Source organism: Notothenia rossii (genome assembly GCF_949606895.1).
Source record: "Notothenia rossii genome assembly, chromosome: 1".
Classification (NCBI taxonomy): Eukaryota; Metazoa; Chordata; class Actinopteri; order Perciformes; family Nototheniidae; genus Notothenia; species Notothenia rossii.
The window spans coordinates 48,312,848-48,329,901 of NC_136912.1; the positions used below are offsets into that span (position 1 = coordinate 48,312,848).

The 17,054-nt window shown below is 41.6% G+C and overlaps 1 protein-coding gene across 2 annotated transcripts; it reads right to left on the bottom strand.

Moving 5' to 3' along the window:
- Positions 1 to 217: 217 nt before the first annotated feature.
- On the bottom strand, positions 218 to 16,210 carry LOC307036125 (ankyrin repeat and SOCS box protein 5-like). 2 transcript variants are annotated; one of them, XM_079676148.1, is made up of 7 exons: positions 16,023 to 16,210; positions 4,837 to 4,916; positions 3,655 to 3,762; positions 3,393 to 3,546; positions 1,677 to 1,811; positions 592 to 783; positions 218 to 534 (listed from the first exon to the last, which is right to left on the bottom strand). In XM_079676148.1, the coding sequence occupies exons 1-7, from the start codon at positions 16,177 to 16,179 to the stop codon at positions 386 to 388; spliced, it is 975 nt and encodes a 324-aa protein (XP_079532274.1). In that variant the 5' UTR covers positions 16,180 to 16,210; the 3' UTR covers positions 218 to 385. The 2 variants fall into 2 exon arrangements, with proteins under 2 accessions (XP_079532274.1, XP_079532275.1); XM_079676149.1 differs by having other exon boundaries at positions 218 to 513; positions 16,023 to 16,209.
- Positions 16,211 to 17,054: the final 844 nt, after the last annotated feature.

Genomic DNA, 17,054 nt, shown 5'->3' on the forward strand with positions numbered 1-17,054 from the left:
CTGAAGTCCAGCACTAGCCAATGGAAAAATAAGTTCCAATATTTCCGATATTATATTGGTCTTAACCAACATAGTTGAAGTCTGGATCAGCTTGTCAGTATCGGTTAGAAAATCATCTGTCAAAGGGAATATTCAAGTCTTATTGAATAAACATCTAAAATAAACATGTTATGACAACACAAAAGTGAGGCACCTAATAAGCACAGCATACAGTAGATAGATTTTCCAGTGATTTTTTATGTTAAGACCATAAAGTTCAAAACATTGTTATGAGTTGAGATAAAATGTGGTTAATAAGGGGCTTGGCTGCCACCTTGGAATTTGAAGTGTTAAATAAAGACACTTTTAATTGTGGTTGATCCTCGCTGTCATGACGCCCTTCATCCTATGTATACTCCAGATAGTGAGTGAGCAAGGGAGGGAGAGGAAGGAGGGGGAGCAGCTTCAGTCTGGATTGTCCAACCAGGTTCCTGATCTGAAGACGACACAACTGGCAGAGACTTCTCGGAGCAACTAGAGAGAGAGAGTGATTACCTATTACTGTTGTGATAAAGCTCTTGAGAATCACTGCAGTAGAAGATGTTGCAATACCTTCAAATGTCAGCAGCAGTTGTTGTGTTTTTCCAGCAGTAGGCGCTATCTCCACAGGCCGCTGATGGTTACTGTCTCTGATGTTCACATCAGCTCCATAGTCCAGTAACAGGGACACCTGGTCTGCAGAGTCCTGTCTGACAGCGGCATGCAGAGGACTGTCCCCTTCTTGGCCTACATTAACATTGGCTCCTAGAGAAGACATAGATAAGGGGAGTTGAGATTTTGCATATTACATTTAGTTCAAAGTTCAAGTACAAAGACTTGTCATATGCACAGTAGCTACCGTGTAGTTATACAATGAACATCTTAAGTCCCAGGCTCCACCAACAAGGCAACATAAATATATATAATATTTTGTTTTGTTTTTGATAGTTTTTTGTGTATCTTGTACGGCAACCTTGATAGCCTTGAAAGGCGCCTATATATAAATAAAATGTATTATTATTATTATTATGATATATAAAACGAGAGTAATCTCTGAGGTAATGTGGAACAACTATTATCAGAGATATATCCTGGGATGATTTTTGGCCCGGAATTAACCGTTTCTATGAAAGCCACATCTAAAGTTCATTCATCATAATTAAAAGTTTATTTTTAGTTCTCTGGATTGTGAGAAACAGCATTTAGATCTCCCTGTCTGTATCTCACACACAGAAGATTGACAATAAATTGACTATATGGACATTCACAGTGAACTATAATGCATTTATAATGCTTAATGACTATACTCACGAAAACACATAATGCTGAAAGCTGCAATATATTAATAGTCCTGAAAAAATATTTATATGAATTATAATCAACGATACATGTCTTATGAATGCTCTTGCCTATTTATAAACTAGTGGTTGGCTGATGGGCTTATATACAATATGACCACATACTCTCCTAAACACCCCAATAACCATCTGTAGTAAGAACTCATAGCAGATGTAACTTAAAGTGAATGCTATATTGATGCATCCATATCCTTACATTTCTTTGTTTGTGGCTAGTAAAGTGCAATGCATTTTCATTCATACGAATCACAATGATGCAGCATAGATTATTTGAAATGAAAAGGCAGAATGTTGACCCACCGCTCTGCAGCAGAACCTTTGAGCAGGCTGTGTGTCCGTGCAGACAGCTGATGTAGAGAGGAGAGCCCAGATGGGACCTCTCATAGTCTGGATCTGCTCCGTGAGACAGCAGGGACTCTACACACGTGGTGTTACCTGCATACACACGTACACACGCACGCACATACACACGCACGCAGTTTATTTTATTTAGCAATATCCTTGCACTCTCCAGGTTTCACGAGGTCATGTGTAGTTATATAAGAAGTATATATCAGACTGCACACAAGGGTTGTGTTCTGTGTATTTACCTATATTTACCTATATATATATATATATATATATATATATATATATATATATATATATATATATATAGCTTACATCAGAAGTAAGGGATGGAAAAAGTGTGCCCGTGATAATGGCGCATTTTCACTACAGCGCGGAGCGCGGTTTAAGCGTGCCGTGCCAAACCCGGCCCGTTTTTTGTTGCGTTTCCACTAGGGGTAGTACCAGCCAACGGGTACTGTTTCACAGTTTTTCTGGCTCTCCAAAATCCAGGTTCTTTCCGGGCCAACAACCGGGCTGAGTATGCTAAACTAGAGAGAGAATCGCTGGCAAGGGGGCTACAACTATAACAAGATGAACATATTTGACCGTGATTTAATTGTAATACACGTTTCAAAATGATGCCGAAGTAACAACATACTGATACCGGATAGTAAAAACCATGAATTAATGCTTTGACAGACAGACGGCAGGCGAAAAACCTTTTGAAATGCGTGTTTTCTAAATGGAGATCGGCTAAGCTAACGCTGTAAATGCTCCAACCGTCCACACTCATAACAACAGCCTATACAGACATAAATAAAGCAGCAACTGTATTCGCCATGACACAGACAGTCTGTGGTTTGTACTTGTTTAACTTTTGTCTAGTTTCTGAACAGATATGAGGAGCTGTGAGTTCTGAGGGCTAACAGCTAACAGCTGATGTTGGTTTTCTGTGGTTCGCATTGAAGAGGACGTCACGGCTCCGCCTACACTGCATTACTATAGTTACTGCCCCAGCTACTAAACTGTAATGGAAACGCAGCATAAAGTGTGGCCTAACTATACCGTACTAAGCCGGGCGGGGCCCTGCAGTGGACTGCAGTTTTGTAACCTCAGGTTTGCCATCTGGTTTTGTTTGGAACCAGAAGTGACAGAGATGGTGGAGCAAAGTACGACTGAACGCTTAACGACAATTTTATGAGATATTAAAATTACAATTAACTTTAATAAAACATGTAAAAAAACATTAAAACTGACCTTTCAATCAACTGTGCGCCGCTTAAAGCATAACCTGCTTTATCTATTATACTCTGACTGGGCCATATATTACTAAATTAACAAATGAATCATGCTGTTTTGAAAGATATTTGGCACTGGGTTTGAGATCTTAAATGCATCAGGAAGATAAAGAAAGAAGGTATAGACTTGTATACAATCAGACAACAACAAGGGGAATCTCCCCTTGTTGCAGCCGCCAATATGTTTCACTTGGAAACATTTCCACCATGCTCAAGTGAGATGAGTCATTGGGACAAAGTTCTAACAAAATGTGTTGATGGTTTTTGTTGGGATATTGTGCATTATAGATGCCTGGGCACACACACTGATCCAACTATGACTACAGATGACGCTGGTTCTGAGCTGTTACATCAGACTGCACACAAGGGTTGTGTTCTGTGTATTTACCTCTCTTGCAGGCTTCATGCAGAGCAGAGGGGAAGTGTGTGTGTGATGTCTGTGTGTGTGCTCCATTCTGCAGCAGTAGTTCCATACAACCAACACTCCCTGAGACACAACAGTTGTACAGAGGTGTGACACCATCAATGGTAGCAGCATTTACCTAGACACACACACAAAGGAGTGAGTGATACAATAGCAGCTGTTAAGGGATACATGGACACAGGGTGACATATACTGTAACAATGGTGGTGATAAGAAGAATACTTACATTAGCGTTAGCATTTATTAATGCTCGGACACAGGCTACATTTCCTGAGAGACAGGCTTCATGAAGAGGGGTCACATGATCGATGGTGACAATGTTGGCGTGATATCCCTAAAATATCACAACACAAAGCGTAATGATTTAAGGTGTTTATGGATAACAATGAATCAGTCTTTCTATTTGACTTGTTTATCTGATTTGGATTCATTCTGAGGGAATGATAGTGAAAGGATTACTGGCATATTTCCCGGACATGTTTTGTCAAACTTCTTGCTACTTAAAGAACACCAATGACAGAAAGGATGAATACATGAGGCAAGACAATTTAATGTATTCAGGACATCTTCTAAAGATTGCTGGAAAATGTTCAAGCTTCATGTTGTATAAATGTATTTAGGAACTGCTCCAGAAATGAAAACCTGATTGTGTACTACAGATGTGTCAGAACTTTTAAATGTGTTTTCAGGATGTAATGCTATTGTTTTCAGCTAGTGGGCTCAAGGTACAATTATAGACTGATTATATAAATTAATACATACAAAGTGTCCAGTCAAAAGCATTTTAAATAGTCTACTTACAAATTAAAGATTAAATAAGAATATATTGTTATAGAAAAGGTTAGAACTCAAATGAGCTACAAACACGTGATAAGCAGAGAGCGATCTGATCACCACAGAGAGGAGATATTTGCACTCCATAGTGGTGATAATCCAGCTGTGAGAATGTTATTCAATATCTCTGTTGGTCTTCTTCAAATCAGGAAGCCAAGAAACAGGATCAACGATTTATGTTTCATTCTTCAAACCTGACTTTGTGTTGGTATGCATCAGAAACCATAATAAACACCTTTTTTTTGATAATGTTTTTTTTTATTATACAGTGACTGGATGTACAGGTAATTGTCCCTTTTTTTAAGCACTGCTGCAACAGCATTTCTTTAATGATCTGAAGACTTCATATGACCATTGTTAGCGTCATTACGAGTGTTTTAGCCATTTTGTGTTTTATATTCAGTAAGTAAACATCCTGTTTTACCTGCAGACCGTGGCATTAAAACATGTAACACTTCAAACAGGGTTATAGAGAAGAATTTTGTGAATGTTTTAGCGTGTGTGTGTGTTTGTTTGTGTGCGTGTGTGTGTGTGTGTGTGTACGCGTGTGTGTCAGTATGTGTGTGGACTTTGCCTGGGCCAGCAGAGTGCGCAGGGCTAGCAGACGACCCTCAGAAGCTGCTTCATGGAGAGGGGAGCGATCTGCCCAGGACCCTGGACACAAAACACACACACACACACACACACACACACACACACACACACACACACACACACACACACACACACACACACACACACACACACACACACACACACATATAGACAAGGAAACAATGATACATTATAGCAACTTAAAAACTTGACCATGTATAAGATTTGAACATTTAGGATTTTGCCGACTTCAGATAATACATGTTGAAACATTAATACATGTATATTAATACAGCCAAGTATGCAGCATTTTACTGTACATTGATTTTGAACATTTACTGCCTGTCTCATACATATTATGCTGAAGGACGACAGCAAAACCTGGGCCGTTTTCTCAGTGATTACCAGAAATAATATTTTCCAACTATTTTATAGGACTGTATGGTCTACAGTGACTTAGTCGGAGGCACCAGGGTGAGTTCAATTGTCCACAAAAGTTCACTGCTTCAGAGCAAACACTCTAATCAAGTTAAATATACATCCAATTTATTTTTCATTTAAACAAAATATGCAAAGCCAAATCATTTAAACTTGTACAAAGCATTATCTTTATTTTATATGTACTGACATTAATTGCAGTTGTAGCCACACTCTTCTTGAATGAAAAGGAAAGGTCCGCTGTAGCAGTACTTCAGCATGGCTGGCTGTGGTTATATTTAGTGATAGTGAGCTCTTTCTCAACAGCTGTGGTATCAATAACTGCACCAGTCTTGCGCAACATACCCATATCTCCGTCTCCCCATGGCACATCCAACCACCGCTAGATATACAGTGTACTGTAACACATTTATATGTGTATCTTAAAGGCCCCCTTTTATCCTGTTTTTCATATATATACAAACCATGTCTCTAAAATGTTTGGCTGAAACTCCAAACAGATCATTGCAGCATTACCCATAATCCCCTCTTTTTCCGCCCTGTTTCCAAAGTGCTGATTCTCTGTCTGTTACTTCAGATGAAAATGAGGAGCCCCTCCCCACGCCCCTCTGGGAGAGATTTGGTTACAAAGAACTCAATGGTGCTCTAGGAGGAGATTCAGGTGATAAGGTGTGTATGTGTGTGGGGGGGGGGGGGGGGGGGGGATTACCTTGGTTGCTGATTGGCTAATGGTTACTCAAGCCAAAACATCGTTATGACATCATAAAGTGGCCAAAATCTAATCAGCTCATTTTCAGACAGGATTTCATATAAATGGATCAGGACAAAAAGAGAGAGAATCTTTGTTCCTGAAACTTTCAGAGTCTATTTCCACAGAGGGGACACATGTTGATGTAGAAGAGACATGAAGAAGAGGGGACACATGTTGATGTAGAAGAGACATGAAGAAGAGGGGACACATGTTGATGAAGAAGAGACATGAAGAAGAGGGGACACATGCTGATGTAGAAGAGACAGGAAGAAGAGGGGACACATGTTGATGTAGAAGAGACATGAAGAAGAAGGGACACATGTTGACGTAGAAGAGACATGAAGAAGAGGGGAAACATGTTGACGTATAAGAGACATGAAGAAGAAGGGACACATGTTGATGTAGAAGAGACATGAAGAAGAGGGGACACATGTTGATGTAGAAGAGACATGGAGAGGAGGGGACACATGTCGATGTACAAGAGACATGAAGAAGACGGGACACATGTTGATGTATAAGAGACATGAAGAAGAGGGGACACATGTAGATGTAGAAGAGAAGTGAAGAAGAGGGGACACATGTTGATGTAGAGGAGACGTGAAGAAGAGGGGACACATGTAGATGTAGAAGAGACGTGAAGAAGAGGGGACACATGTAGATGTAGAAGAGACGTGAAGAAGAGGGGACACATGTTGATGTAGAGGAGATGTGAAGAAGAGGGGACACATGTCTATGTAGAAGAGACATGAAGAAGAGGGGACACATGTTGATGTAGAAGAGACATGAAGGAGAGGGGACACATGTTGATGAAGAAGAGGGGACACATGTCTATGTAGAAGAGACATGAAGAAGAGGGGAAACATGTTGATGTAGAAGAGACATGGAGAAGAGAATTTTGCATAATAGGTGCATTTTAAATGATGCAAGTGAAAGGACCTCTACACTTTGTGTTTGTCTGTCTGAAGTCAGTCTGTCTGGAGGATCACCTTACTGGCTGCACATATCTCTTTTTGGCTCACTGAATAAGTAGCTGGATAACTGACTGGCTGTTGCTCCACATCAGACGGCTCTATTTTGTTCACATTATATATGCTTCCGTTAGGCAATATTATAAGGAATCACTCTGTAAATTCCCATTGTTATGCGGATGATACTCAACTATATTTATCAATCAAGCCTGATGAAATTAATCATCTAAGTAAAATTCAAGAATGCCTCAAGGACTTCAAAACGTGGATGACCTTAAACTTTTTGATGTTAAACACGTACAAAACTGAAGTTATTGTACTCGGCCCAAAGAATCTACAAAAATGTTTATCTAAAGATATACTAACTATGGATGGCATTAATTTGGCCTCCAGTGAGACTGTAAGGAATCTTGGTGTTATATTTGATCAGAATTGATCCTTTAACACCCACATAAAATCAATTTCAAGGACCGCCTACTTCCATCTCCGTAACATTGCAAAAATCTGACATATCTTGCCTCAAAATGATGCAGAGAAACTAGTCCATGCATTTGTTACTTCAAGGCTGGATTATTGTAACTCTTTATCAGTGGCGGCGCTAGGAGGTGGCTACTGTAGGTGTGCTGAGGCAAGTTTCTCACCATATTTAGCTGGTCTAATAGATTTTAGTAGAAATCTCCCTCACAATAAAGGCAGTATGCCCGTCTGTCATCTCCAATAAATGGTTTCAAACTTTCAACCATCCTTTAAACTCAGGGTTTGATTCCCACTCCTTTCTGTACTTTTGTGATTACAGTTTAGACTGTGACATGATGACCTACGTGAATGTTTAGCTTGTCACAGAGAGGCACACACACAGTGGACGAGGTGATTAAGTGACTGAGGCTGTGTGAGTCAATGCAAAGCAAAGGCAGTTTTCATTATAGTGTGACAGTGAAGAAACATTTACATTTTACATTTAAATCCTGCTCAAAACCAGGACGGCTTGGCGCATGCGCAATTCATTTACAGTCTCGACGCGGGAGGGTGCGGCTGTCTCCTCTCTGCTCTGATTGCAGCTGAGCTGCTGCGGGAGGCAACTAGCGCCTGTGAGTACTATGGGAGGGCAGAGCAGGGGCAGAACAATACGTGAGTCTCCAAACACCAGAAAAGTCCCTAATAACAGCATTACAAGTCGTTCGATTAGTCATTGGTCGCTTTTGACAAAAATAAGTAGCCGGAAGGTTTGGAAAGCCGCCGAATTTAACGACAAAGTCGCCAAGTTGGCAACACTGGCCAGTGCTACGGGCCGGCCCTGAGTTCATATGCAACTCGCAAATATCTTTCTCTCTCTCTCTCTCTCCCCTCTCTTCTCTCTCCTCTCTTTTCTCTTCTCTCTCTCTCTCTCAATATTGATCCGCAAATGCGCCTTTTTTCAAATGACCCAGTGCTCTTTTTTTGGCAGAGGTGCGCATGCGCACCTGCGCACCAGTTATGTGCAGCCCTGCTTATATGTTAGTATATATACATAACATGGCTACAAATTATTCTAAGATGTAACGTTAACCCTTCATACCTCAGTCTACTTTTAAGACACTAAAATAACGTATTCCAATTTTTATTTTGTTTTCGCGCGTGGAATTATACCGGCTCTCGTTTCAGTACACATAACAACGGAACCATAGCAACGGAACTGACAAGGCAACGGAACTGACAGCAACAGTCAGAAACGTGACTCTTACGGCCCGTCCACACAGCGGCTTTGGAAAAAGCTTGCTGGCGGGTGTGTCTGAAGCGCAACCAACAACCAATCACATGAATCTCCCGCCCCTGACACACAAGCAGCGGTTTGATTGTACTTGTACTGGCATATGATTTGATTGGCTGATGCTTCCACCGAAAGCTTCAGAATCTTCAAAAGTTGAACATTGCTCAACTTTTGCAGCCTGAAACGCCAGGAAAGCTCCGCTCTGCTTCCCACAATGCAGTTCGGCAAAAAGTGACATCACCCCATTCAAAGTGAATGTGAAGAAGCTTCCAACGCCGCTGTGTGGACGGGCCGTTACACTCTTTACGTCACAAACAAGATGGTGGATGAGAATAGATCTATAAAACGATAAGCAATGCGCCAGAATCAAGGTGAGACTATCCGCATCCTTTAAAACTCTACGCACATTCGTTTCACCGAAATAAGTAAACGACTGTATTTGAGTGAGTTAAGGCATTAGTTTGCTTCATTAAAGGGTGTTAATGAATAAGTGTTCTCCAGTGCCTTTTGTCCGCTTTAAGGTATTATTAAGGGTTAATGTTGCTCTCAAAGTGCACCAGATTGATGCTTTTAACTTCAATATTTAAAAAAAATTCTTCCCGGGGGAGCATGCCCCCGGACTCCCCTAGAGGAGGCGACGAACCCACCTACTTGTAAAAAAATAGCACTTTCCCTTTTGCTCTAAATACCAAACAGATCACCCATTGTAGCATGCCTCATCCCCCTCTATTTCAGCCCTGTTACTAAAGACTAAACACCATATTATTTCCAAACCACATCAAGCATTATTTCTGAAACAGAATGGAGCTCAAATGCTTTCTCTCTCACGGGTTTACTACAAGGACAGTACCTTTTATATCCGGCTTATTTACACATAGTCTCTCCAGTACAGCGTTAGCTCTGAGTGTTAGCGATGCTTGCTAATGTAAACACAGACAATATTACTTCCAAAACCATAGGCGGCGCGTGAGGCTCAGGTTTGAGGTTTGGGAAGGCAAAATAACTTTTTTTTACCTGACGCGAAGAGATCAACTCAGTTAAAGCACCGCCTGCTGACCAATCAGAGCTCAGTGTGCAGAGTTTAAATCTATCAAGTCATATTACAGGATAAAGGAAATAAAGTTTAAACTGCCATATGCAGAGAAGACGCCTACGTGTCGCACCTATCATTCATATCACACTGATATTACATCATCAATCAGATCATCGATCATATAATATCATCATATTTCCTTATCTGAGTCAGCTTCTCGAGCCGTATCTGGCCGTGCAACACTTACAGTGTCACATACTATGCAGAAGTATTATTTTAAGCAACACATTGGGTTGACGAAACACTCAACTCAAATGTAATTAAAGTCAGATCCACTCGTGTCTTAGATGGGGCAGTGATATCATAAAACTGTTGTACGCTTTCAAACACTGGGTAGTTATTTTTTAACCAGTTGTTCTATATTCACCTTGCAGGTGCAACTATGTGGCTTGTATCTTGGATTATATGTTTAAGTCATGGATTTTTAAAGTTCATATTTGTCTAATATTAGTTTACTTTTCATTAATGACGTATGATGCTGTGCTGTCAGTACACTTGTCCCTGTTTGTGATTGGTCTAATGTAGCTAACCCCGCCCCTTTCACGTGAACGCGCTCTCAGCTGGAGAGAGGATCCCTGGCTTGACTTACCGAGTTGATAACCAGCGTCGTAGGACCGCTTAGGGTGATCTCGTTTGTTAGGGTTAGTTAAAATAACTCCTCAAACATATCCAGGGTCTGTCGAACTGGCTTCTTAGTACAGGGCACAGGTGGCTGCATAGCAGCGCTAATGTCAAAGACACTGTGGTGACACCATGTTGGACCATAATTCACCTTTTGTATTGTGTTGCCACACGGACCCTTTAGTGGGAACACTTAGCTTTAGCTCGTTATTCCTGTCTAGCTTGTCATACTGAGCACACGTGTATTCACCTTCTTCATGTTGTCTGATAATAAAGAGTGGAACTCTATTCTCAACACACCGCCTCCGACTCCCTTTCATCGGCACTACACTGGTGACCCTGATGTTTCCGAGAAAGTTTCCGGAAACTTAACGAACATGGCTGAGCGCGATGTCTTCGTAAAACTGCCGGAGTTCTGGGAGCATGCTGCGGAGGCATGGTTTCCCCACGTGGAGGCACAGTCCGCGATGGGGACTTAAAATTATATTTTTTTGGTGGCAGCGCTGGGAAGCTCCACTTCATCTAGGTTGGTGGGATTTGTCGCTGCTCCCCCACACTATGGCAAATATGAGGCGATTAAGGCCCTTCTCCTTAAAACATTTGGCTTATCTGCTAAGGAGAGGGCCCGCCAAATTCTGGACATTCAAGGCCTAGGGGACAGCAAGCCATCTCAACTCATGGAGAGAATGCTAAATCTGTTAGGGGGCGAAGATCCCCGGATTTTATTCACGGAGATTTTCCTGCGTCACTTACCTTCCCGGGTCCAGACGGCGCTGGCCAACACGCCTGTCACGGAGCCCCGCTCCTTGGCTGAGGAAGCGGATCGTTTTTTCCTGGCTACACGACAGCCTTTTGCAGAGACGTTAGCCGCGACGCTCAGCGGCCTATCTGCAGTCAAGAAAGCATGGCGAGGCCGGACACGGCAGTACCGAGCCGGCATGGAGACACCGGAGAGTGCTTTTACCACGCACGTTTCGGGACAATGGCGAAGAAATTGATCGCTCCGTGCAGCTACAAACCCCCGGGAAACGGAGGTAGAAGATAGGCTGTATTTACACCATAACGGTGCACCTGGAGGTTAAAGCACGTTATTGAATTATATTATTTTATTATTAGATATTAATCTTTAATTAGTCTTCTTTTGAATAAGAAAAAAGCTTTGGGGGTATATAAGAAGAATATGGAGGGATGAAACCCTCTTTAATGGTCACACATGCAGAGCACACAGCACACACAGTGACATTTGTAACTACAGATAAATATTAAGCCTGACAAAGTACTTAACGTCTAATATATTGCTTTCTTGCAATGTTAACTATTTTAAAGCACTTATTTGTTTATTATTTGTTTATTATTAAACTGATATTATACATATATATTATACTCTTATAAGATACATGTAGATAGTATAAGAAATCTGCAGAATGACAGTTTAATGGTCGAGGTATACACACATATTGATAGATTTCTTGTAATGCACTGTTGAGGAACCTGCGACCCAAGTTTTTCATTCATTGCATAACTACACCGTAGTGTGTATACTATGATATGTCAATAAACCTTAGCTAGAACATCTTGAAATCTTGAAAGGGGTGTGCAAACTAGTCATTATATACAGTCTTTAATTAACTATTAGTAGAGAATAACGAGTAAGGATTATACTTTATAGGGATCTTATTAATATCTAATAATGAAATAATAAAATTCAATAATGTTCTTCAACCACCAGGTGTCCCTTTCTATCAGCTCTGCACCGTTATGGTGTAACTACAGCCTATCTACCAATTGGATCAAATATAAAAGTCAGCCGAATTAGTGTTGATATTGCAAGGAGACGTATTGTGTGAAAAGAAATGTAAGATGTTGTTTAATTGCTTATATATTTATGATCCACGTCACGTTTTCAGTTTTGGCGGCAGTTCTCCTGTTTGTCTAGAAGTCTTCTCATCAGGGCTCTATAAATAGAGAATTACGGCAGATATGTCATATTTAATGCAGCCGAACCGTGTATTACAATGCCGTTATGTGATGACTTTCAAATAGAAAAGCAAGCACACTCGGAATAAAGTATTATTTTATTTTTAAAAAACGTTTTCAGATTTCACATCACATAAACACCAAATCCAAGCATGCATTGCTGCTAAACCATCCAAATCATCGAGCTGAGGATCTTGCCTACGTCAGTTTCCGGTTTCGTTTATCACCGATGTATTTTGTTATACACACATTCCTTCACATTTACATTTTAATTTGCATTAAAGTATTTTGTGGGGCCTTCTAACATGTTTTTAAATATAACTACGGTTGTAGTTGAAGAGTTTGTAAATTAACATAAACCGAAGCTGTTGCCTGGCAACTCAATCGCACAATGTCACGTCCGTTAATTCCACATCCACACACATGGATTAACATTGATTTAATACATTAATGTAGCCTTTGTTTCTGCTAAAAGAGGTGTCGATCAGCTGGGGCAACAAGAAAATTGTCGTAATCGAGTGTGACTATTAAAAAATAAATCATTACGTCGGGGTATCATCTGCTTGGCATCTCTGGTTATTTTCCCACTGGTTAACATGGGTTAACAATACCGTGTAACTGTCACGTTTGAAGGGACGAAATCGTGACATCTTCACGTCTCCCAGCATGGTAAATTGTCACATGTTCCCGTCTTGCCTTGACACCGGGTTGTGTAAATGTATTAACTTTTCAATTTACACCCGGCATCTATTGCACGTCACTCCGTCCTGGCACAGATCCCTTTCTGTTGCTCTACCCGTGGATTCTTTATTTTTTCCCCATTAACTGGGGCATTTCTTTGGAAGTTTTTCCTTGTCCGATCTGAGGGTCCAAGGAGAGAGGGTGTCGTATTCATGGTCAGTACACACTGTACAGTCCACTGAGACAAATGTAAAATGTGTGGTATTGGGCTATATAAATAAACTTTGAACCTAACAATCCAAACTATCTGCGGTACCAGCAGCAACACACTTTTAAGCTGCCTTAAAATCATCTAATCTTAGTGAGTAGACAGTTACAGGGGGTGGGGCAGCCATATTTAGATGGTCTGTGAGGTCCTTTTCCCTGACCTCTGTACATGCCAGCAGCTATTGAAGAAAGGTCATGACAAACAACGACACAGCTAACCGACCTAACACATTCACTCATTTGTCCCTCATTTCCTCTTTATTCCTTTGTCTCCTTCATGTTCCACAATTTCTTTGATTCAACTGCAATGTTCTGATTTTTGCTTCAAAAATACAGACATATCATTTGCTCAGATTTTCAATTCTCGAAAGAAAAAAAAGTTCAATCTGCCTATATAACACACAGCAAATGCTTGTAAAACGGCATACAGTATATTGTGTTATATTTGTTGTTGTTGTTGTTGTTGTTGTTGTTGTTGTTGTTGTAAAATGCTCCACATAGTAGTCTACCTATCTTTGCCACAATGACCCTAGAACTCCTCTTTGGTTTGTTTGATTTCCACGGCGCGAGACTGCATGTTGACAGTTGACCTGGAGAAGAACACATATCACTCAGTCCTGTAGAGACAGACATCAGCTTTGTCGCTGGAGCTCAATGTGCACAACAGAGGAAGAAGGAATGTTTCAGGAGCTGGGGGAGGACCAGGAACAGGTAGTGGTGCCAGGGGAGGTGGGCAGTCCGGGGTTTGAAAGTCATTCTGCAAGGCCTAAAGAATCCTGGGTGAAAGCAGGAGAAGAGTGCAGATGAGTGGTGGTCCAATGAGGTCAGTTGGACGCCACTCGTCTACACAAGAGTGTCAGTTGCAAAACTCCAGGATACAACAATGAAGATGTGACAGAGTGTGAGTAACAAACCCAGCCAAGCTTTCCTCTGTGCTCTTCTTTTCTCATTCCCAGCACAGTCTTCTGCCTCTAAACCTAATCCGGCCTCTCTCACTCTAAAGGCCCGGACACACCAATCTGACAACAAATAACTGACACAGACTAACCCCCGACTGTTGTGTCGCCTCACCTTTCCTGCGTTTTGGCCATGTGTCGCACTGGAACACACCGCAAAGACTTCAGCCGACGGCCAAGAAGCACGTACGAACTGCGCATGCGTGAGTGGCAATAACTCTCCTTACCAGAAGGCGGCGGTAGTGTGTATTCGTCATTCAAAAGAGGCAACAACCGGAAAACAGACCATGGGGCTTTCCCGAACCTGTGTCGAGAGCTGGAGTTAAATGAAATCTCAGACTTGCCTTCTTAATAGTTTGTTTGGGTCCCTCACTTCCGTTTCGCTTCTCATGCACTGATTCGCAAGCTGAACAGCCAATCAGAGTGATTTGTTTTGCCGACAGCCTTTGGCCGGTTTTCGGCCGAAAAGGTGTCGGCACGGCTGAAAAGACACGACGGTGCGGGACACACCAATCTGAGTAGGACGTGTCGATGCTCATCGTCGGCCTGATGCCCATCGATGGCCAAAATTGGCTTGGTGTGTCCGGGCCTTTAATCAATCATTTGACGTAGCCAGGACATGCAACTTTAAGCTTTCACAGCAGTGATGGGCAGGAAAAAAAATACAGGAGAAAATCTGAATTTAAAGGTTGGTTTGATAAGGCCCAAAAGTCACATGATTCTGTTATTGTTATAAACCGCTTCTGATATGATGAACAGCTACCCTTTAATTATAGAACTGAACTGTCTTCACCTAAATCATTAAATGGACCCCTTTGTGATATTTAAATCAAATTCAAATTCTGCATATCGATATCATTACTTTATGAATAATAGTATTAAGCTAAAATAGACTATTTAAGGGTTTAAAATCAATGCCATGGCTGGAAGCATTTGTCTCAATAGGGTCATGTGTCATGCCAGTGTCATGTTGTTCTTTCTCACACTCACTCTCTCACTCTGGCATGCAAGAAAAGTTGCTCATTATCTAAATGTTGTTTTGCAATGCTTCTCAGCAAATCACCTTTAAAAAAACATTACAGGCCTACTACACGAAAGACCTTTAACCTTAATGATACTGCGGGCAGTTTAAAGGCCCTCTGTCATGATGAATAGCTTTAAGAATTCTAGTTCAAGTCATCAGAATTTCCAAAAAGCTTTCCAACTCACTTTCTGTTTTGAACAGCACTAACACAGTGGCAGGCTTAATCTAACAGTTTTTTGATCATTTACTATATCAACTGAATTTAACTTCAAGCTGATGATAGAAAGATAAGGAAATATGAAAAGTGGTTTATAAAATATATATAGAAGAGATTCTGTTTGAGAGTAGGGAGGGTTTACAGTTGTTTTCTCTTTTCAGTTTTATGGAACCAAGCTGTTAACATGGGGAGCCCAAAAGAAGACTATCAAATATAAAACAAATATTGGCTATACACACAATGACTATAGCGGTTATTTTAATTCTTCACTGATTTCTTGTTTTTAAAAGATCAAAGTTTTAATATATATTATCTATCCTCCTATAGCCTTTTAAGTCTTCAATGATTTCCCCTTTTTATACCACTGCAGATGTATTATATGCTCTGCATGAACAGCCTGTGTATAACCCGCAGCACGGTACCGACCTTGGCTAGTCAGGATGCCCCAGCAGGCCTTCTTCCTCTCCGGGACGTTCTCGGGTAAGGGCCCGGGCTCAGCGACTCTTTTCTGGGACATCTCTGCAGCTCCGGACAGAACCTCTGGCATAATCCAGAGGCTGAACCTCACGCGTTTACCTCTCATAAACAGTGTGACTGCAGCAGCAGAGCGCGAGCTTCAGAGCAGGGAGAGGCGGGGCCAGGAGCTGCCGGAGCAATCTGATTGGCTTAACGGCTTTATTGTTGTTGTATTAAACGCACATGACCATCTCACATGCGCCACCACGTGTGGAAGAGAGAATCTATTCCTGTCCTTAAAGTGGACCAAACACACACACACACACACACACACACACACACACACACACACACACACACACACACACACACACACACACACACACACACACACACACACACACACACACACACACCTACAAACACACGCACACACACGCACGCACACACACGCACACACACACACACACACACACACACACACACAAACACACACACACACACACACACACACACACACACCTACACACGCACACAAACACACAGACACACCTACACACGCACAGACACACCTACACACACACACGGACTCCTCTGCAGCCTGTCACATTGCTGTTGGCTGACTTCATGGCATCCAGCTTCTTGTGATGAATCATGAGGAAATGTAATGGCGTGCGGGTCAGTCTCAGTCAAATTCATCATCACCGCTCAGGTGTGTGCATTGTGAGGACGTTTCAATAATGTCAAGCTCGGAAAAAGCTCCTCATTAATGAGAAGCAAAAAAGAGCCAGGCTGAGGTTTGCTTAACACCAGGGGGATTGGACGCTAGAGAATAAGAGTAACGTCAACTTCTCTGATGTGCTACATTTTCAGCTCTTCCCACAACGTCTAATGCAGGGGTCTCAAACTCAAGGCCGGGGGCCAAATCCGGCCTGCGACTTCATTTTATGTGGCCCCGCAAGAGCTTGCAAAGAATATAAAACGTTTATTATACGGTTACAT